This window comes from Astatotilapia calliptera, chromosome 5 (genome assembly GCF_900246225.1).
Source record: "Astatotilapia calliptera chromosome 5, fAstCal1.2, whole genome shotgun sequence".
NCBI lineage: Eukaryota > Metazoa > Chordata > Actinopteri > Cichliformes > Cichlidae > Astatotilapia > Astatotilapia calliptera.
In genome coordinates this window covers 22,956,044-22,978,307 of record NC_039306.1, presented here as the reverse complement: position 1 = coordinate 22,978,307, position 22,264 = coordinate 22,956,044, and the positions used below count along the sequence as shown (strand labels likewise).

The 22,264-nt window shown below is 38.2% G+C and overlaps 1 protein-coding gene across 7 annotated transcripts; it reads right to left on the bottom strand.

Moving 5' to 3' along the window:
• Positions 1-708: 708 nt before the first annotated feature.
• On the bottom strand, positions 709-21,119 carry inavab (innate immunity activator b). 7 transcript variants are annotated; one of them, XM_026168230.1, is made up of 11 exons: positions 20,828-20,886; positions 14,546-14,646; positions 12,163-12,245; positions 7,607-7,740; positions 5,533-5,655; positions 5,214-5,445; positions 5,075-5,128; positions 4,532-4,832; positions 3,720-3,875; positions 2,854-3,553; positions 709-2,551 (listed from the first exon to the last, which is right to left on the bottom strand). In XM_026168230.1, exons 3-11 carry the CDS (start codon positions 12,215-12,217, stop codon positions 2,459-2,461), a joined length of 1,848 nt encoding a protein of 615 aa, XP_026024015.1. In that variant the 5' UTR covers positions 12,218-12,245; positions 14,546-14,646; positions 20,828-20,886; the 3' UTR covers positions 709-2,458. The 7 variants fall into 7 exon arrangements, with proteins under 7 accessions (XP_026024015.1, XP_026024017.1, XP_026024013.1 ...); XM_026168232.1 differs by having other exon boundaries at positions 12,163-12,240; XM_026168228.1 differs by lacking the exon at positions 14,546-14,646 and having other exon boundaries at positions 20,828-21,119.
• Between the last annotated feature and the right edge of the window lie 1,145 nt (positions 21,120-22,264).

Sequence of the window (22,264 nt, the reverse complement as noted above, 5' to 3'; positions counted from 1 at the left end):
TTTTGGAAACACTAAGAATATACATGGTAATATTTTTTTTTTTTTACCATCTCAGATATAAAACACCTGCTGTTATGGGTAATGTCTCAAATATTAATGCAAAATTTTCTATTTACAGTTTATCAAATTGGGTTTCTCCCTTCAATGTTAATAATAATTAATGTTAATAGTAATTAATAGTAACTGGTATTCAGATCAATGCTTAACCTGTAAATATTAAAGTGTCCAAAAAACAAAGAAAAACAAAAACATTCCACTCACATTAATGAGGATGTCTTTAATCATAAATGACTAAGTAGTGTGTTACTTCATCTCACACCGTTTTCTGTATTTGTGAAGTTTATATAAAAATTCTAGCATCAGCACATTTACTCTAAATGTAAAACCAAAACACTTAACTTCATAATTAATATTTTGTTAGCTCCTCTTCTTATTTCTCAGTCATATTTTGTATGATCGTATGCCATCCTTGCTCTTTCAAAGGTAAATGGCACAAAAGGCACATGATCAGTTGTGTCCGAGGACGACCAGAGAGTGTGATAGTGAGCCAGCATCTTGAAAATTAATAATTCAAGCAACGATATGGCCATAATTGCGTACATTTACATCAATTTTTTTCTACCTTGACATGTCAGAATGTCTTCAGGAAGTATTTGTATTACAAAGATTCCGTCACAACACACAATATAAGCTAATTAAACTCAACAATACTCAAACAATAATCTTTATTTATCTCCACAGGGAAAACACTTTCACAGATTTCTTTTTAAAACAGCAACATAACACAATAACTCCACTTAAACTACTGTAAATGATAAATAAAAAAGACAGTAAAAAAAGAGACACAAAGGGTAACATGATTGTGGTCTGTTTTTCTTTTTGTAAACTAGACACCTGATTCGTTTTGCAAACTCTGGTCCATATTTTATTTAATTTCAAGTCTGACTTTTCACAGGTCCAGTGGTGCAAATCACAATAAATTAAGATAAATAGATTACTGTGAGAGACCAGTCAGTGTGTATCTGTAGCTGAATTCGCTCTACATGACTCGGATTCTCAAATATCTATTATTTGAAGTTTGTTTGGTTGAGAGTGGTGGGCTTGGAGTGTTTGTGTCTACCTCAGTGTCAAACTATTACTGCTGCTAACAGAAAGGTTAGTGAGCTGCTCTCTCAGACGCAGGTAAAGGCACGGATAAGTTCAAAACATTACAATTTGGCACACTAATAGCTGCCAAGCCTCAAGCCTCTGCTCAATTTGCCACCATCCCACATGGATGAGTTAGTGTCTAGTTTCAACTAGCTGATTAAGTCTGTTAATTCAAGTCAAATGTTTCTGTAGCTGTGCCAGTTGTAACAAGTATAACACTGAGACAAATTTGCCTGCATAAGTATGTGATAAAGAGGTCAAACCTGGGATCTTGAAATAAAGCAGCACAAGTTCAGTAAAACTGTGACTTCATTAATCTCAGGCATCATGATAAAAAAAAAAAAACAACAACAACCCAAACACACAATTAAAGGATGTGTTGCTAATTTACATTATTTTGACGGTAGACTCCTTTCCTTCATACAGGTAGAATGAAAATGAGTATATTAGTTTTCCAACTAGCAAACAGCAGAAACTTAGTTTCTCTGTCTGGGGGTACATTTCTCAAAATGATTAATTATTTGGTTTGTTTTAAGCTAGAGATAACCACATCTATGTTACATTAAGGCCGTGCTAACACGTGTATTTTCTTGTTTTAAATACATTTATACATCATGTCCACATTACTGCATTTAAGGCACCATAAAGCATTATTTTTTTAACCCTGTTTAATTCTGCATGTTATAGATGCAGGACGCACATCCATTGTGTTTTAAAACAAAAACATGTTAGTGTGGATCTAAAGTACCTAAGGTAGTTCAATACCAATCTGGCATTATCAATTCATCCCAGATTCATTTCTAATACAACTTTACATCTGACTACACTATGCACATTTTGGTAGCTGATTCTTTGTAGGATCTCATGTCATCTCTTCCTCCATTTTTCATTTTGTTCGATTGCTTCAGATGTGAAGGAATGATAAGAAACCTGCAAGGTTTAATCAATGGATTGACCTAAATTTAGCTGGCTGCTTCATTAATAGTGATTCACTGGCATTCAGATCAATGCTTAACCTATAAATATTAAAATGGCCAAAAAACAAAGAAAATCAAACAAACACTGCACTCACATTTCTGAGGATGTCTGATTTATGGTAACCTGGAAACTATAGTTAGTGCTGTGCCATGTAACATTGTTTTGTAAGACGCTCCAATTTTTTACTCCAGGATAACAAAAACTTTCATGAGAAGTCCTTTTAGAAATAAAAAATTCCTCTATATCAATTTTCTATCTCACTTTGGTATAATGGGAAAATATGCTGCCTTTACATTAACAGAGTTAAGTTTGGCATCCAAGTTTCTTCTCTTTATACTTGGCTGTAAAAGTGAGAGGCGTCCTCTCCAAACCAGCGGCCTTGAGCACCCTCTACAGCTCTGTGGAGAGTTCCTCTCTGAATAACCTGGAAATGATCAACAGAAAGAAAAGATGAACATGTTGAGACGTACGTACAGCAGTGAAAAGCAGCGTATTCTCCCTGTCGCAGCAACACAAAGTAATTGTTCACTTTCACTTCAAACAGCTGCCAGCATTTAAAAACTGAGACAGGTGAACAGTGTTACTGTGTCAGATCATCACAATGCAAACATTTTGTCTGTATCATATCAGCATTTATGTATTGTTCAATTTCTCACCTACTTATGACTCTATTAAAGAAAGCAGAATGAAATGCTTTGAAAACAAGAATAAGCTTAGCTCATTTACCTGCTCATGGTACTGCTGAGTTTGGTAGCAGGGCGACTCTCCGACAAACACGTTTTTCATCCGCACTGCTCCCTGTCTGTCAAGGGAACGAGACCTGGGCGCTCTTTGCTGACTGCGTCTGTGCCACGACTTTAGCTGTTCGTTCACTGCTTGTCGTGGGAGACCATTAGCGTGGCAGTGTGGATGGTCCCAATTTGCTGGCGGGGTGATTCTAATATCAGGAGCAAAAGGCCTCTGTACTCGCTGGTGAGGTACTGCAGTGTCTTTATATCTATAATCATATCTATTCGAGGAACAAGGAGCTTGCTGGGGGAAATAGCTCCGTGGTATATCCATCTCATTGTAGATCAGTTCTTCATTGTAATAGGCTTTTGGAATACCAGGACTGGGCTGCTGCCGGGGATTACGGTAAAAGCCAGCATGCGGGAAAGCTTGAGGTCCATAGCTGCCAACTGGGCTGGGGAGCAGGAATGCAGATGGAAATTGTTTGGGCAAATCACCGGTCAATTCCCGACACGGGGAGCTATTGTAAGAAGGAAACGAGTTTTCAGAGTTGCTGTCCTCAGAGCTAGCATGGCTTCTGTAGTTCAGTGTAGGAGATGGAGTCTCTGGTAAAGTTATTGAGTATTCGGTCAGCCGCCTCCTCGGGCCTCGGGGGCGACCACGCTCCTTTTCAAATGCAGAGTCAGGAGAGGACAGCCTGTGCAAACCACAATAATTATAACAAACACAATAACAAAGCAACTTTGCAAAGAAACTGCGTGAGGCTTAAATAACTTTAACTATATTCTTAAATAATCCATTCTGTAAAGGAGCACCACACAGGGTGCAATTTCAACATGCAGATGTGTGTGAGGTATAGCTACCTGAGGGAGAGCTGTCTGTGCACTCGCATCTCTGGGGTGGAGGGTGTACTGTTTGACTGGGTGCGACTCAGCTTTAGATGGGAAAGTTGAACAGGCAGAGCCAACTGTGCTAAACAAGCTTCCAAGGGTGGCAAAGACTCAGGTTTGGCTGGGCTGCTGAACACACAACATAGGAGAGTAATTAATTAATATAACAATATATCTTATGAATGGTTAATGTGGGTACTACATAAAGGGTGGACAGTGTGGACATATACACGCACACACACTTTGATAAATACATTTTGACATGTCAAACATTGAGTGATTTAATACTGTGGCAAACAGCAATTGTTCCTTTTAGAAATGAAAACAAATAGAAGAATACACATTATCAGGGGCAGGAGTTTCTATATATAATTATGTAAAGAGTTACAGTTGGCTCTGCACACTGACTGCTGCAAAAACAAATGGCAGTATTGACATGTTCTATTTAATTCAGAGCATTAATGGTTGTAGTGAAAACAAGGTTACTTTTTAAAAATGGCTTCTCTAAAGTAGATGAAGATGACCTGTTTTGAAGTAAAGGAATTTCTTACACTGTTAACGTGTTAATTAACAGTTTCCTTTTAGATTTTAGAAGTGAAAGGATGTTTTTTTGTTTTTTTAAATCTCATTTGGTCGTCGGGTTCTTTGGAAAAAATCCAACTGGATTCCTTCCAAAGAATCCAACGTTCGTTTACATAACATCACAAATCATAATTTGTGTTTCCAATTCCAATCCTCACAACTTGATAAACAGGAAAGGAGTTATAATGGATAGCCTGGGTTACCTCATCTTGACGGACGAGTGCGACTTCTTGCTCTTCTGGTAGGGCTGGTCAAGACTTGACTCGGTCCATGGGGAGTGCTCGATGGGAGGAAGGTCATACGCTGGCCTCGAGGTAAAGCTCAAGTCAACGCTTGGATGGGGAGAGTGACTCAGGTTCAGCTGCAGGGACTGCGGAGTCACACATGGAGAAATGTAGGCGCCATCCACGCAAGACTGCGTGGACAGAGGGAGCAGCTGGGGAGGATCCGTCTCTGCTGGATAAGGGAGTCCTGAAGAAGGCTGTGAAGACTGACTTGTGACTTCTAGGAAAAAACAGAACAAACCCCCCCCACAAATGATGCGCATGGTAAAGAATTTTGCATGGATAACATTTATTGTCACCACAGACTCTCTACCTTTGTGAATGACACTATTTAGGAAACATTTGAATTCTCGTGAAGTTTCTGTGGTTAACTAGTCATCTAATAAACTCTGTGAGGGTTTTAAACCAAAGAAAATGAAAGAAGGAAAAAAGTGCTTTCAAAGAAATAAGCAAAAACCTTACCTTCATCTTGCACAACAGAATCAGATAGAGAGCTGTCATCAGATGTGCCAAGATCTAAAAAAAACAAAACCGAAAGACACTCAGTATTAAAATTAAACATTTCTATGAAGAGCCGTTATGATTTGAATTGTCACCTTACCTTGTTGCGTAACACTGAGGGCAGGGAGTGGTGATGATCGGCCATGCTCCAGTCGAAGGCTGAAGGCCGTCTCTTGTAGATGCTCGAGTTTCTTCTCCTCTCTTTTGCACTGCTGCAGGCGGCTCTTCCTCACAGACTTGCTCAAGTTTTCCTCTTCACAAAGCTTCCGTGCAGCTTCATATATCTTCATCTGAAGCGCTAGAGAAGCGTCGACTGAACTCAATTTTGAATCCTGCAAAGGTTACGGCAGTTTAGCAGAGAGACAGACAACAACAAGAGGACACTATTCCATTGTGCAGTCTCCAAATTTGGCTTATACCTCTGCTCCTCGAGGGATTTTGAGTTCGTCAAGTTTAAACGCAGCTCCAACGCGGCGGTGAACCTGCGGGGCCTTCTCTCCTGGCTGCAGAGGATAATCTTCTGACAGCCGGCCCGTCAGCTCCTAAACAATATGTAACTAATTAAAATCCAAATGTCCCTAAAGCAACATCTCAGCATGAATGAAAGTTTATTTTTATAAGGATACACAGAAGCTTGGTTAAATGGTCAATCAAAACAAGGCTTCTTTTAAAAATCAACACCGATAAATCTCTTCAGTTTTGTTCCTGGCAGTTTTTTTTCCCCATTCAGTTTACTCAACCATCTCCATGTTGTAGTTCTGAAATGGTGTACAAGTATCTACCTCTTATCTCTTTACATGTTCAGACTTATAGGTGCAGAGACGTGGTTGCACAATTTTGCATTTGCAGAGATTTTCTTTCACAACACATTCTTTGGGTTTCACTTTCCCACTGTATTAAGTACCCGTGTCTTCACTGAACCCAGAGAAAAGCAAAGCACTGTTTCCGATTTCATTAAAGATCAGACAAAAGAGGCTCGTACTTTGAGTTACTCAAAGTCAACCGCCTTTACAGACAGACAAAATCTCACGTGTAGCCAATGAGCTTACTTATTCTTTTGTCACCGAGTTCTGGGAGAGGTATCATGACTCTCATTAGTTCGCCTAGAGCATGTCCCAACAGGACTGCCTTGCCCAAGTGTCAGCAGGAAAGAATGATCTGGCCTGGGATTTTACCCCGGAGCACCCATGCACGTCATGAACATGCCTGAATCTGTGTGTCCAGTTGGGAAATTTCTAGATTTCATTTCATAGAAAAGAGAAAAGACTTAACATGAAAAATAACGACGTGAAAAAATAACGACGTGAAAAAAAGTCTCATGCTGGATCCAAACTGAGGCTGAAACTGCTTAAAAGTCTTTAACAGCTATAATGCATTCATACACTACAGCCACATTACATGGACTGATTTCTCTCCACGGTCTATCTGAAAGGAAATGTGATAACAGAACAGGTACGATGGATAACGGAGATAACCTTGAAAATGCATTAGTTAGAATTGGTGTTGGCCTTATTCCTTTTAAATGGCCTAAAAGGAAAAGAGAGAATAGCTGAGATGACGTCTCAGTCTCACTGCGGCACTGAACTATTTTGAATGACTCACTTTTGAAATCGGCTAAAATTTCATATCTTTTCCTGTGATTTGAAAATTCTCTGTGATGGACTGGAGACCTGACCAGAGTGTACCAGATCTTGTTTACTTCAACTCACAAAAAAAAAAAATAAAATAAAATAAAATAAAAATCAAACCTTTACTGTCATTCAATCTCCTGGAACTTTTAGTTCACACTTTAATATTCGCCTGCCTTGATTATTGCAATTCACTTTTCAATTTTGCATCTCTCAGTCCTTCATAGATTATTTCCAACTGGTGCAAAATATAGCAGCTAGGCTGCTAACAAAAACTAGCTGTGATCCTCTAACCAGGGTCTCCTAACTGCCCGTCGCTCTGGTTTTAAAACCAGAGGTGATTGTTGATCAGTTCCAGCTCATCTGCAACCATGTATTAGATAAGTGATTAAAAAGGATGGAAGGGTTGATTTGGAAATGGAGCATGTAAAAACTGCAACCTATGACTGTCCTGTGATTTCGCATTAGCGTCCCATCCTCAGTCACTTTGCATTCATACATATTTGTGCATCCACTTGTGCTACCAATATTGTCATTAAACAAACACGAAATGTCCCTCCTGCAGGTCACTTAACACGAAAACATAACAAGAAAACTGCCCCACCACTTTAATCCTTCATAAACGGAGGCTGAATCATCTGCAGTGTGCTTCCAGTGTGAGCAAAAGCTGTACTTGTGACAGCTTGCTTAATTTCCTAACAATTGTCTTTACTTTGTGTAGATCTACTTAAACCATTAAGACTTTAATGAAGAGATGAATTAGATGTGACTCATTTGTTCTGTGACATGTTTCATTGTGATATGCAGCCTCGCCAGGTTTTAAACGGTTGATCTGTGGATGACCAGTGGAGTAAGCGTTACTTACAGCTTCTCGGATGCACAGTTTCCTCAGCTCATGTATGCACATCTCTAACTTCTCTTGGAGCTCCTGGTGTTTGATCTTTATGGCCCGTGTGTGTGTGGTCACATCCTTTGTGTGGGTTGTTGGGCTGTCAGACCCTGCAATAGCAAAGGAGCATATGAACAAATCTGAGATGATGTGACATTCATGTATTTCTTTATTTAAATACATAATAAATACAAAATATATTATATTTGATGCATGTGTTTTTGGGACCTCAGCATCATCGATGTGATTTTTCCCCCCCAGAAAAATCTGAGATATATTTAATTTCTTTTTTTTTTTTTTTTTTAGAAAAATGTGTTAAAAGGTTCAATAAACACTCCACTTTCAAAGAAAAATAATTTTCTGTCAGTTACTTGATGGTTAAGACTTTACAAGGTAAAGCAAAAGCTTAAATCTCCAATGACACTTAAATCCAAAAGAAAAAAAAGTAATTAAAAGCACCTGTGACAACTGTAACTTAAGCAGAAACTCAGTGATGATTGTCATTGTGTATCAGCAAGATGACAGAAACACTACCAAGAACACCCGAGAAAAATGAGATCTGAAATCTTAGACCGAGATTTGAAATCTTAACAGCGGTTACACAACATGTACAATAATTACACACATATGCAGGGAGAGGAATAGTAAACTTCAGAGCTAAAGAAACATCTAAGCATGCTACTGTCCAACTCCAATGGAGGTCAAACAGGGACAGCCATAAGATTCACAGCCTGATGAGTCAGCCTCCAACTTTTAAAACATCTTGAATTTAATTTCATAAAATGTGGTGGGCCTGTGACCCCAAAACGGAATAACAGCAGAAAATGAATGGATGGATGGATGGATGGCTAAAGAACTCAAATAAACCTGTCCAAATAAACTAAAGGAAAATAGATGAAAAGCAGTGAATCGTCTAAAACACACAATATTTAATTATTTTCACCTGATATTTGACATCACTCATAAAGGTAAATACAGAAAACAGTCAGCTCTTCTTAAAGATACCAAAGCACATACACGTTGCTGGTTCATTGGCTGAACCAAGACAAATTTGATTCGATTCCAAAGAAGAGTCCTGCAACAACTCCCGCCTTTGTGAAGCTTAACATGCTCAGTTTCTGTTGACATTGTGTTGCAGATGTGTGGTTTCAGCACCATCCTCATTTTGCTTCTGAAATGTGTTGTGCTAAAGTGACAACTCTGTGTGCACAAAAATGCCTGGATCTTAAAAGAAATTCACCACAAAAACAAGAAACTGATTAAAGACACTAAAAATCATTCAATGTCATACTTACAGAGAAGTCAGACTACTATGGAGATACAAATTCAATTGTACTCACATATTTTATCTGTACTGTGCCGTTTAAATCTAGTTTTTTTCCTGGTGTGTATATAAAAGGGTTGTTTATGATGTATACTTTTATGTCTGTAAATCTATTCAGTCATATCATTGAAGCAGATTAACAATGGAGGCCACTGAAACTAAAAGCAACAATAACAGTGGACAGAAGAACGAATCCTTTGTTTTATCTGCTGTTTTAATTAGTAACACTGAAGAAAAATAACCGTCAGCTTCTCTGTAACTATAAACAACGCGAGCGTTCGACTGGTGCTGTCTGTAGCCTTGGTGACTAATGCCATTAGGTCTCCGGCTTATGGGAGTGGTTTCAGGCATCATCCATTAAGCACCACATACCTTCAGAGATTATTAACAGAATCCCTGCAGGTACTGACAAACATATGAGGCGCGACAGGAGAAAAAAGAAAAGAAAAAAAGAGTGACAGCACTACAATAGGCTGAGAAATTCCTCTTCCTCACAGTCATAATCACCCTTTTCTTTCTGGTGTGACATTTTTTCATTGTATAGAACAAAGATCATGCGGCTCAATTAGGGCGTGAGGAATTTCAGAGGGGCCACAGCAAATCAGCAGAAACTAATGTGTGTGCAAAAACAAAACAGCTAATGTTTGCCGTTAATTATATGATACTGTGAGGAAGATAACCAAAGTGGAGAGGCAACTTTACTGACACCCTGAAGTAAACTGTGGCAATCCTTCCCCCAAAAATGACAGAATACAAAGACCCGCATGTTTACCAGGGCTGAACTTAAAATGCCCAGTTGCGCCTTTGGGCAGGCAAATTGTTTAACCTCTTCCACCCTGCATTTGTGACCAACAAGCAACTCGCCCTGCTCTGCTATGATCAGTATGTGCGCTGCATTGTTGGACTTCATTCCTACTGCACCAAATTCATGAAAGCTGTAGCTGGATATTTATTAAAGTTGTTCAATAACAAAAATGTCTATTTACTCACTGTTACAAGATATTATTAGATCTTGACAAGTGAAAATGTTTTTACATATCATTATGTCCTCCTAAGGGGCATTACTTATATTTCAAAACTCACAAAGTTGTTTGAATTGACCCTAAAGTTATGGAACTGTAACAACTGAAATAAGATGCTTTCATGTGTAAATAAAACAAAAAAGTGGTTATAGAGTTAGGCAGACATAACCTCTTTTAGCTATTCCTCATCTCTGTTTACATCTCTGAATACAATGGCTACTACAAGCATACCGTCCAAATTTCTGGCCCAAGTGTCAGCAGCGGTTGCATTGTGTAGGTTGTAGGCAACAAAAGGTTTCCATGAATGGGAAGAATGAAAACTATGGTCTCTGCTGCACTGATTTCATCCTGTTGTTTGTTTAACTTGGTAGATAACATCTACCTGACCTTGAATGGGAAGGAATGACTTCTTAAAAGTGAAAAGTTAGTGGAGATTATTTTATCGAGAACATAACTGATTTTTCTGCTACCAGGGTATAAGTCCATGTTTGGATGAATTCTGTTATTTTCTAAAAGGATACTGTTTTGCTAAGTTAGCAGTGATCTCAAGAAATCATCGACACTGTTGCTTAAAAATACAATATACTTTAGGTTTTACTAAGAGTGACTTGAAAGCATGTGCTGTGATAAATTTATCTGGTTTGATGTGTTTGCTCAGTTTCAGCACTCGTTTACGGCAAAAGCAAGGCTTTACTGGGAAAAATGACTTTATGCTTTACAGGTCAGATGTGGGTTTCAACGCCTGTTTCAAATCGAAATAGTCTATTACCATTTTGATAATTGACACACTGCATGGGAAAAACCAAGCAAAGACGCAGATGAGAATCATTGCAATGATGCAATCAAGAACAACCGTACTTTCCAGTAGTTACAGTGTTGATCTTATTTTAACTGTCTGCAATACAGGGTGTATCAAAAGAATCTTCCAAAGTGCTTTAATTCTGCATCCGTTCACTGGTAATGATCGAAACACACCGTTAAAAAGAGGGGATTCATGGAGTTTGCATGGACATAGATTGACATAGATCCTGACCTTGTATGTCAAACAAAGTTTACTCCATCTTACTGCAAAGGTCCATTACCTTTGAAATCAGATGATTCTTTTTGCATTTCTCAATTACCCCCCCCACAAAAAAAAGTAGTTTACTGCCGTATAAATTGCAAACGAAGCACTCTTGTGTTACAGGTCCTCGCCCAGCAAACTGGACATGAGGGGAACATCAGTGCTCAGTGTAGTCACACACATGTAGGAGTACGACCTGACTAGTTCATAGGTGTCAAACTCTGGCCCGCGGGCCAAATTTGGCCCGCAGCCTAATTACATTTGGCCCGCGAAGCCAAACCAAATTACTATTAGAGCTGGCCTACTGGTATTATACAGCTAATATATATATTGTTTAGTATTAAGCTTTGCTTGTTCCATATTCAGTTTTTCAGCAAAACGTGTTTGAGTCCATAAGAAAAGATTCATTCTTATATCTGGAGGAATAAATATATTTCAATAAATATTAACGTTAGCCCGCGACTTTGTTCCAGTTTTGAGTTTTGGCCCACTGTGTATTTGAGTTTGACACCCCTGGACTAGTTAGTCAGTTAGTGAGGCCGATGACTTTTCAGTCTTCAGCCTGTGGAAATAAAGCTGTGTGGATTGTAATTGACTGACAGTTTTGTATAGTTTTAAGTATTCGCATTGTTACTAAACCACAATATTTCAAAGAATGGACACGGTTTGACATCTTCAAGTAAAAAAAAAAAAAAAAACAAGTGAAAAACTAAAAGACAGAACAACAAAGAGTCATTACTGAAATTAGTTTCTTTGTATGTTAGTTGTTTTGAAATGCGAGGAAACAAAAAAAAAAGGTGAAGAAATTAAAAGTGGTCTTTCACATGGCTTTTTCATGCTGAGTTACAACTGTCATCTCTGTCTAGCACTTAACTCTACTTCCTACTTTCACATTAATGAAAGCATCTGAGGTTGTTAAAGTTGCCCAGTTTGTTCCTCCTGCCTGTAGCTGTTCTATACTGACACAGACTCAGGGGAACAGTTTGAAATCTCAACTCTATATCAAATGTAATGATCATATTGCAATGTGCAATGATTAGAGTGCATAGTTTTTTTTACTAAGCGTGCTATGACATTTAAAAATAAATAAATGCTGAAACACTGATTTTTTGTTTGTTTTTACCTGAATGAAGAATGATGCCGCTGTCAGTGTCGCTGATCTCCCCGTTCCCCTCCATGTCAGTAGATGGTCTTCCTGTTCCTGTTCTTCAGTGGAGGCAAAAGATAATGTCACATACCATGTCCTTCTGTTACGTAAGTAAGAATTTCATTTTCATTTAATTTAAAGTGACAGCCTCTTTTTTTCTTTTTCTTTTTAGTGTCATAGCCCTGAATTGGACAAAGCAAGTGTTGGCAAATTTGATACAGAATTTGGGAGTTTATTCACAAAGCCTGCGACCTAAGATAATCCAACAGCAAGGAGAAAAAACTGAGAATAATCCTAAATAACTAGACATTATGCTTCAAATAAAACCAATAGCGTAATTAAAAACAAACAAAAAACCTAAAACCAAGGAAAACATCATTAACACACAAGCTTCGCAAAGACCGCCCATTACGTAATCTGTGACCTGTTACTTAAGTGATTCAGGTGTGACTTGCCTCTTTGAACTCTTAGACAGGTGTAGTCACAGTCTTCCACAGCACACGTTTGTGTAGCATGAGTACACATATGTGTTGTCAAGTCTAGGGTGTTTCCTGTGACGGCCTGTTTGTTAAGCTCTGATGTCATGATTGCCACTAACTCACTCCGTGTCATAGCTGGCTCACAATGCATGAGTTATAAATCCATCTGGTGGCAAATAAAAACTGGGAAGTTTAATAATTAACTGAGTGAACAGAGGAATGCCACTGTGGTTGCATTCCAGCACACAGGCTTGGTTAACTTCAGCTAAGACTAGAAAGCAAAGGAACAACTACCCAAGGTAAAGTCAGCTATGTCATACAAGAACCAGTTTAATGTTAGTCGATCTATTGGGTAAACACCAGGAAACATGCAGAGATCTTCAAAAATAATTAAATAAAAATAAAAGTATCCCATTATCTTATCCTATTCTAAAAATGACATAACCATGACATACATCCACAAACCTGTGACTGTTACCTCCACACCTCTGAATCACAGATAACTGCCAGGTGTTTTTGCACAGTTACAGCAAAACAGTAAAAAGCCACCTCATCACTGAGCACTGACATCTCAAACCAAGCAATTAAAATAAATAAATAAATAGACGCAGCCACACATCTTTGGCAGATACACTGACACAATCTTTAAAATCCATAGGTCAGGAGTGCCACCAAATTTCATGCGACTGTCTGGACCAACATAATCATACACAGTACACAACAGTTTTTTGTTTTTAACTACACTTGCATACTGTTAAAGTACATGCAAGTCAAAATGATAAATAAACCCACTTCTAATTGGGCCTCAAAACAGACCCCTTACTGGGAAGAAGATTTGCCAAGGATATCTCCATAATCCTAACACTGATTTAGCTGTTTGACTAATAAACAACGCTGCACAGCAGCAGGAACAGCTCGTTACAACCCTGAGAGAAGTGAACGAGACTAAAGCGATGTGCCACAATCTAATCAGTTTCTAGCCCAGAGATAACCAAGGAGGGAGCAACGAACACAGCATTCTCATTTTATACACATTAATGGTCCAAATCTGTGGAAATGGACTTAAATGATGCAGCAAAACTTTAAGATTTATAGCAAAGTATGCCAAAGATGCCCCTTTCAGAACCACTGGACTGATCAATCAATGTTCTTTCAATGAAGCCTTAACAGCCACCACTAATTCTATTAGCCCAAATAATGTCAGTACAAACAATTCAGTTACTGAAACAATTAGTCTGCTTTATTCTGAGACATTTTAATCAACGGTATGATTATTCAACGTTGATTTTCATTTCCAACAATACACCAAAGCATATCCTTTACATTAAAATCTGGGGAGTCCAGTTATATGCCTTGGAGCATTTTTGAGTTTTCCGTTTCCCACTTGGCAAGTTGAAGTCAAGTTAAAATCCCCAGGAAATAATCTGCACTCATCTATCCTCCACGCATGGATGAAGTTGCATTCTCAGTTGCAAGCGAACTGAAACTTGTCAAGTGTTTACAGGTAGGCATTTGGTTTGGTGTGATTTACCTGCCGGTAAAACATATTTTTCTTGTTTGTAATATTTTTTGAACAACTTTACATCCTTGAGGACAACTAATTAACAGTTTCAGTAAAAGAATTTCATTGTGTATAAGCATTCACATTAATAGTACAATTACAGATATTCTACATTAATCCAAGTTAACGCACATGGACGTTTGTAGGTTTTATGAAGAATGTCATTAGGACAAAAAAAACAAAAAACAAACAAACTTACTTTACTTCATGGAAAACTCAAAAATCCAACCAGTGAAAAGTGTCCAACAGAATTCCCAACTTGAACGGAGATACACAAAACCTGAGCCGCACAGAGTCTGGGCAGGAGCGAGAGACTCACCGCTAAGAAAGCGCTGCTTGCTGAAGAGGTGTGGCCTCGGACAGCGAGGGCTGAACACTTGAGATGGTATCACATAACTCGACTCCTGTGTGAGCTTGAAACTGTGTCAACAACAATGACCAACACACCGAGAAATTACAAGTCACTTCATGCTCTTATCAGTCCACTTACAGATGGGTGGGGCCATCTTTGACTGAAACGTGCGTCTCATGACAAATGCAATATCGATTGGCCCCCTGACAATAACACTTTAATTCATTGATAAACAAATTGTTAAAAAAAAAAAAATAGACGGTAGACTTTTTTTGTTATTAGCCAAAACAAAAAAGCAAAAAAATACTATTTTCATGCTCAAAAGATTGCAAATTTCTGTTCTCACATTTTATAGACCAAAAGATTAATTAGCACCAAAGTCATTCAAGAGATTAATCATGAGCTCATTATTTATTAGTAAGTTTATCCTTATCAGCAGCCGGATTGCAGCAGTCAAAGATCCTGGTTCACTGTGATTTGTTTAAGGGCTGGAAATTTGTTTGTGGGACAGAGCTCATATCTGGTTTAAATGACTCTATGACTTCATAACTGCATTTAAATGACTCGCTCACAGAGTTGGGCTTCTATTTTCTCACTATGATCATTATAAACTATTCCTAATAACTGTGAGAGTTTGAGGTAGTACAGACCAAAGATGAGAACACCAGAGTCAGTGCATGTTTACTGCCATCTCCTGGTTGATTAAAAGCAGAGAAAAACAACAACAACACGCAATCATGAATTTTAAACTTTACTAGCATAGATTTTCGTGTGTCCCCTTAAACTTCCCCCACCTGTCTACCTACTTCCGGTCTACCCATACAGAGGCTTTTTTGCATCCACCTCTTTCCTCCTGCACTGAAAAGAGGGAAACAAATGGTACTGGCATAGTTCACGTGATTTACAGAGCACCTGCTTTGCATGGTTCACATTCATTCTGAATCTCAATATTCAGTTTGGCTTTCCAGGAATGTTGGTGCTCAGACACCCGCAAAAAGGTCCAGCAATTCCCAGACACTCGGGGATCAGATCTTAAATGACATGGCACCGAGAAAGCAGCAAGGTTTTGGTTCAGTGACTTCTACACTTAAGACTTCACACTGTGAGCACTACTCAACACATTTCACAGATACTAAGCCATGTCAGACTTTCAAGTTTGCCTTTGACTAGGTGGGTTTTTCTGCACTGAAGATTTCTGAGCACCTCAGACCCAGGAAAAATACCCTCCTCCCATTTAAATGCTTTTGCTCATTTAGGATTCATTTAATCAAGTATAATCTACATTTTTGTATATCAAATGATCAGAAATAACAGGAAAATGCATAGATTTCTGTTTAAGAAATAAGTGGTAATTATCCTTTCACGTGGAAAACTGCATACACAAACAGACGATATTTGGTGTCTCCTTCAAAAACAAAAGCTAAATGATTTTTAAAACACAATTCTTCTGCAGTATCAAAAGGTTTAAGCCTATTAGGTAATGCAGCCTAATAGACTTCAAATGTTTTCTAAATGGGAATTTCAGGAAATCTAGTTTCTCATGTGGCTCAACTGATCAGACAGGTCTTTCTGACAGTTTGCCCATCCCATTTATTTTAAGGCTAAATAAATATGAGTTCAACAGCCTTTTTTATGGTTTATTATAGCACTAGATGTATTAGTTGTATGACTATATTAAGCTATATTAGATGCATTAGTTTGACCTAATAATAATGCAAATAAAGGTTGTAGTTGGGAACAGTGCTTACCACCTACTTCAGTCAGCTGAGATTTTGTCTTTTTCAAAGCGCACTCATAAACAGTATTAAACATGGGCATAGCTTCCAGGTCTGCAAAGTAAAGGCAACATGGAATTCCCTTAAATATGTATTCATTTTAACTTCCACCAGTGACCTTGACTCCTATAGACATCTATGGGAAAACATCACCCCAACATCAGTAAACATATGAGTTTATGGGTTAAGTCACTAATTTCATGTCATACTGAATAAAGCACGAAGTTTAGTTTGGATAAATAACCCCCTGGCTATTTACTTACTGAGAAGCCAATAAGTGTGTGGTTTCTCATCGAATCGGCTTTCAAAACACCAAAATAGTGACATCATCATCTCGAGGCTTTAAAACAGGGCTTCAGAAACCACTGGTTGATGTCATAGAGGGTTAGCGTTTTCACAATACTAGAATTACAAACTCGATACCGATACACAGGAAAACACTCGACACTCAACAGCATTTTCAATATCACGACAAAGATTTTGTTCCCCTTAAGCAAAAACAGAAGGAATGAACTGATATTTAGAAAGTGTTCATTTTTTAATGTTTAATTATCCAAATTATAAGTTAGATTGAACAAAATTAGTATTTAAGATTACATTTTAAAATTGGAAAACTTCATTAGAGATCATGAAGTTAAATATATTTTAGAACCTACTTAGAAAAAAAAGGTACAGAAAACAACACAACACCTAACATTTAAAGTGTGGTGTTAGTTGTGTTATGTTCACTGTGAAAGACTGAACCACCGGCCACTGCCTGCATTTTAAAACTGACCTCACAGCTGGCTACAACAAAATAACAAACATTTTAATAAATTATTGTAAAGGAAAAAAAGTCAAAGTTAATCATCTTGTCCACATGTGCCTGCAGCCTGTCATCCACCGTTCACATTGCTCTGTCTCAGTATGCATCTTTTTACATCCTCAGCTCCGCTCTTCAGGCATGAAACCTGTCTGATTCTGCTGTTCTGCTCTGGATTTCACTCTTTATTTCTACTTTGATTTCCTCGCTGCTCTGCACAGCAAGCAACCCTCCAGGTTCCCAATGACAACATGATGATAATGTCGCTATCGGGCAATTGCTAACAGTTAAATGGATAAAGTGTGCACAGGCCAGGTTAACATTTCTAATAACAGTTTAATACTTCACTGTTGTTGAAACAGAAGCTTTACTGATCACTGAAATTCCTGTGTCTGTCATCCAGCAGCAGTGAGGTGAAATTGTACAGCTGCAAATGGCGATCTTAATTGGATATTAATTTTAGTATCTATTAATATGAGGCTTTAGATTTTTTTTTTTTTTGGTCAAACCTACAGTGGGTACGCCCATCTTTTACTTTATATGTGTGCACCTCATTTCTTTATAGAAATGGCTTTTTCCCTATTGCATGTTTAGTTAAGATTTACTCACTTAACAACTGAAAATACACAATATTTAAGGCTCAAGGAAAATCAAAGATCAGTTATAAAGTTAAATGAATGCATCCATAGTTAATGAGTAAATAATGCCATGAGAATAATGATCAAATTAGTAGTGATGAAGCATCCCTACCTATTACCAGCGCCTGTTAGTACAATACAGCAGCACATTATACAAAAACAAAACAACAACAAAACAGCATCAAATCATATACAAGAAATTAATTCATATTTTTTTAAGTACTCGTGTAAAACGCTACTGTTAAATTCTAGGATTCTCACAGGTTTTCCAAGACCGTCTGAGCCCATATAATACCCCGCACTGATCTGGGAAACTACAGTTAAGAGGAACTGAGAGAAAGCTGTAAATGAGAAATGTTTAGCCACATTTTAACAACTAGTCAAAGATGCAATTATAGTGTAACATTTCACAGTCAGAAGCGCATTAGTCACATCGCAGCTGTCCACCAACAGTGTGTTTAAGTCCATCATGCTTGATGTGATGACTAGTAAAACTGTTTCCCACAAAGATACCAAACACACAGCATCCAGAGTTATGGTAGCCAGTTGGTGGATGTCATCATGGGTAGTTTATATAAACCAGAAGTCCCAGAGAGACAGAGAGCAGGCTTTGTAAAGGAAACATAGCAGCTGGCAAAACAAATTCTTTAAATATTCTTGAGTCCTTTTTATAAGTGCATGGGCTAGACCGCCGCTGCCAATGCAGAATTATTAAGTGCCAGTCCTCAATACTTTAAAACTTAAGACAAATGTGTGCCAGTGAAACACTTTTTAAGCTGCACTAATAAACCACAAACCCTAAAAAAAAAAAGAAAATCAAAAAAATAAAACGCACAGGAAGAGAATCCTGTTTCAAACCTTCACACTTCTCACTGCCTGCAGCCAACTTAAGCTTCATGTTGGTTCAAACTCCAACAAACTAACGTACATGTGAGAAAAAAAAACCAAAAAAAAAACCCTAAACAAAACACTACATGCACACTTTGGCAGAAGAAAAGTCCCTGATTTGATCACTGAACAATTTGTTTATCACATGCAAACCAAGCATTAAAATTGTGGCCGAGAGGGAACAAGCCTAACACATTAAAAACTACAATTAAAAAGATGAGTATACAGTTATGGTTAAAGAGGGAAAAACGTATACCCTTAGCAGGTAAAAACAACCAGCAACAAATGACATATTACACAGTGTCATTATTTATTTAACAAAAACCAAATCAAAATTGAGAAGCAATGTGTGGAAAAACGAAGTTCAACCCACGATTCAGTAGCTGGCAGAAGCACCTTTAGTAGCAGTAACCTGAAATTACTTTTAGTTTCTTTATGACTATCAGTCTCTCACATCGTTGCGGAGGAATTTTAGCCCACTTTTCTTTGCAATCTTTACAACGTGGCTTCCGTTCATTGAGTCTCCCCCCCCCCCCACACTTATGTACAGCTCTCCTCACTCCAGGTCCTGCTAGATTAATTAAATTGGTTTGAAGTCTGGACTTTGATTGGACCACTGCAAAACCTTGATTCTTTTCTTTTTCAAACATTCTAACATAGATTTGCTGCTGTGTTGCTGCAATGCTCACCATGCTTCAGCTGTCAGACAGGTGGGCTCATAATTTACTCTAGAATACTTTGGTATAGAGAGGAGTTCATGGTCAACTTGGTGACTGCTAGACGCCTGGATTATTTGGAGTTATTTGGCAAAACAAGCCCAAATCATCACCCCTCTGCCACTGTGCTTGACAGCTAATGTCTAGTGGAGGTGTTTGTGGAGGTGTTTGTGAAAGTCAAAGTCCAGACTTCAACTCAATTGAACCGCTGTGGCGGGATACAAGAGAGCTGTATATAAATGGATCATTGCTAACCTCAATGGTGCGAGTCATACAGAAACCTGAAGTTACTTCAAGTTATCACTATTAAAGGTGTTTCTTCTGGTAAAGGTGGTTTTACCATGACAGTATATTCTGTTTCAGTTTTCTTTATCTCTTAAATCCCAGTGTTATATTATATTTACACCAAATACCAAACACGTTTTTTATGGCCTCACACATTTAGTAAATTTTACACTCATTCTCTAACACTCAACTAGGGGTGACTGACACATCAGGAAACTTTAAGGTTTTATGTGGGTTTAAACAATGCTGGGCGGCACAGCATGAGTTTGTAATTACTGCTGCACTGGAGGGTCAGTGAAGTAGTAGGGGTTAAGCCACTTCTGTCTTTTGCCCTTGGGTCAATGCTGAGGAATGTGTGACTGCGGTAAAATTTCAATCAAGTGAAATGAGAAACTAACCAATGGGACGACTGCACAGGAGATAACCTTTGCATGGATCGGAGCATAATAGCATCAAACTTGGGAGTATGCCTAGTATTAACAATTCTGTAAACTGTGTGCACATTTCAAAAAGCTTGCAAAAGTACTTCATTAGGCTTGCATTTTATGATCAGACATGTTTACTCTTCCAGTCAAAGAGGATGTTGCAATCCGACAACTTCTGTGTACAGTCAGGGATCTGTAGACAGTTTATGGTTCACCTTCAAGCTTGACTTCTCGTTTGCAAACAATTGACACACCAATATTTTTTTAAACAGCTTTTTAAAGTAAATAAGTATCACATAAAAAATTAATTCACATTTTAAAAAAGAAGATAAACAGACTCCGTGATACTTAGTGTTTCAGGATCACTGGTTTATACACACACACACACACACACACACACACACACACACACACACACACACACACACACACACACACTGAATACAAAAACAAATAAAAGTAAATCTAACTGAGAAAGGAGAGTGTGACTGTATCATCCACTCGCTCAGTCAGATGCACTGAGTTTGCTGGGCCTCATCTTTAGAGTTTCTCAAAGTTTAGGAACTTCTTCGCTTCAGTGGTCAGCTCTTCCCCAAAAATACTTTCACCCTCGGCTCACTGTTACCCAGCATTAAGTTAGGTTCAGCAGTTCTAAATAAACAACATGCTTCACAAAACTAGTTAAAGTAAGATAATAATTCTTAGCTTTCTTGCTCTTACCTTCGTAGCTAGTTAGCCTGCTAGCAGCATGCCTCATCTACATCCATACAATCTGCGCTCCATTGGCTCGCAGCCTCCCAGATTTGAGCTGGAAGTTTACTTTAGCTACAGTGAAAAAAAAAAGGAGTGGAAGAAAACAGAATCGAGTCCCAGCGTTACGTCAGTGTAGTCTAGCCGCTTGAATTAACAGGAAAACAACCATTAAGCTGAAGCTGAGTTCTCAAACCGCTAACTTTGTTGGAAAGCATACACCGAGCGCTCACTGAGGCAAAGGAACGCCGAGCTGCCTTCAGGTACCGTCGGAAACAGTTAGCACACGAGCCAACAACAAGTAAATACCATGGTAACCGCGTTGTGCCAAAAAGTGATCATCTTCTAAAAACTGATTTCCAGTGTTTCCATTTGTGTTTTTTTTATATGCAATGTCTTTACTTATATTGGTAAATAGACTAAATAAACAGGATTTACTACGTGGCTTTTAAATAAAGGATATATTACAGTCACTTTGCCAAAAACTGATTTCGGCTTCTACCTTGCAACAGAAATGTTGTTTGTGGCTCAAGATGATTCGATATCATTCATGATGGATACGTTTAACATTTGTTTTACATATTATTGCCAAACAAGTTATTTATACCACTTTAAATACAGACAATGGCTTTTTGGCAAATACCGGAAATCATTGGTAATATGGTTACCAATGATTCACATACATTTACGTGTTGTTTTCGAGCCACGAACTACTCGTGGTTTCAGCCCTGCTGGTTTGGTGTTTCTTACATGAAACAATATAGCAAGAAAAAAAAAAGCCGCAGTGTTGAGCAATCCTTCACCAGCAGTTAAGCAATTAAGTCTGAGATGTCCAGCAACACTTCTGCAGTTTACATGACTCCTGCTGTGTTGTCACGGGGACATCCTGGGCTTCCTATTGATGCCAAATGTGTAGGGACTGGGCTAATATAGCACACAGAGTTTTTCAAAATGATGGAAATTACAGCTTCCATATTTTGTGGCTGCAAGGAAAGTTAAGTAACGCCTCCCCCCCTACCCCCCCCCAAAACAACAACAACAACAACAACAACAACAACAACAACAACAACAACAACAACAAAAATCAAATGAATGTAGTGTCATCTGGAAAGTGAGAACTCTCTCAAATATAATGAAACAAGGCTCACATATACGGATTCCCTTCACAGGTTAGTGTCCTGTGCGGCAGCTGAGAAACCAAATCTCACAACGCCAGAGCCCAAACTTATACGATACTAAAATAAAATATTCTTCTGCCTTTTTTCATCCAGTGATCAACCAAGACCTGATGTCCATTTAAAGGGACAGAAGATAAGAAATATATAATAAAATTTTTAAGATGATGCAAAATGTTTCTTTGAAACACAGTATTTACATGTTCTAAAATAAAATAAAAATAAAGGGCCT

What these genes read in the sequence shown, in the direction of transcription:
- inavab (XM_026168226.1), bottom strand. Translation starts at nt 20,864, where the DNA reads ATGAGGCATGCTGCTAGCAGGCTAACTAGCTACGAAG. An exon ending in AACTGTGCATCCGAGAAGCT is followed by an intron (nt 5,656 to 7,606) that starts GTAAGTAACGCT and finishes CATATTGTTTAG; the next exon opens with GAGCTGACGGGCCGGCTGTC. An exon ending in TTCTGTTGTGCAAGATGAAG is followed by an intron (nt 4,833 to 5,074) that starts GTAAGGTTTTTG and finishes GTTTTTTCCTAG; the next exon opens with AAGTCACAAGTCAGTCTTCA.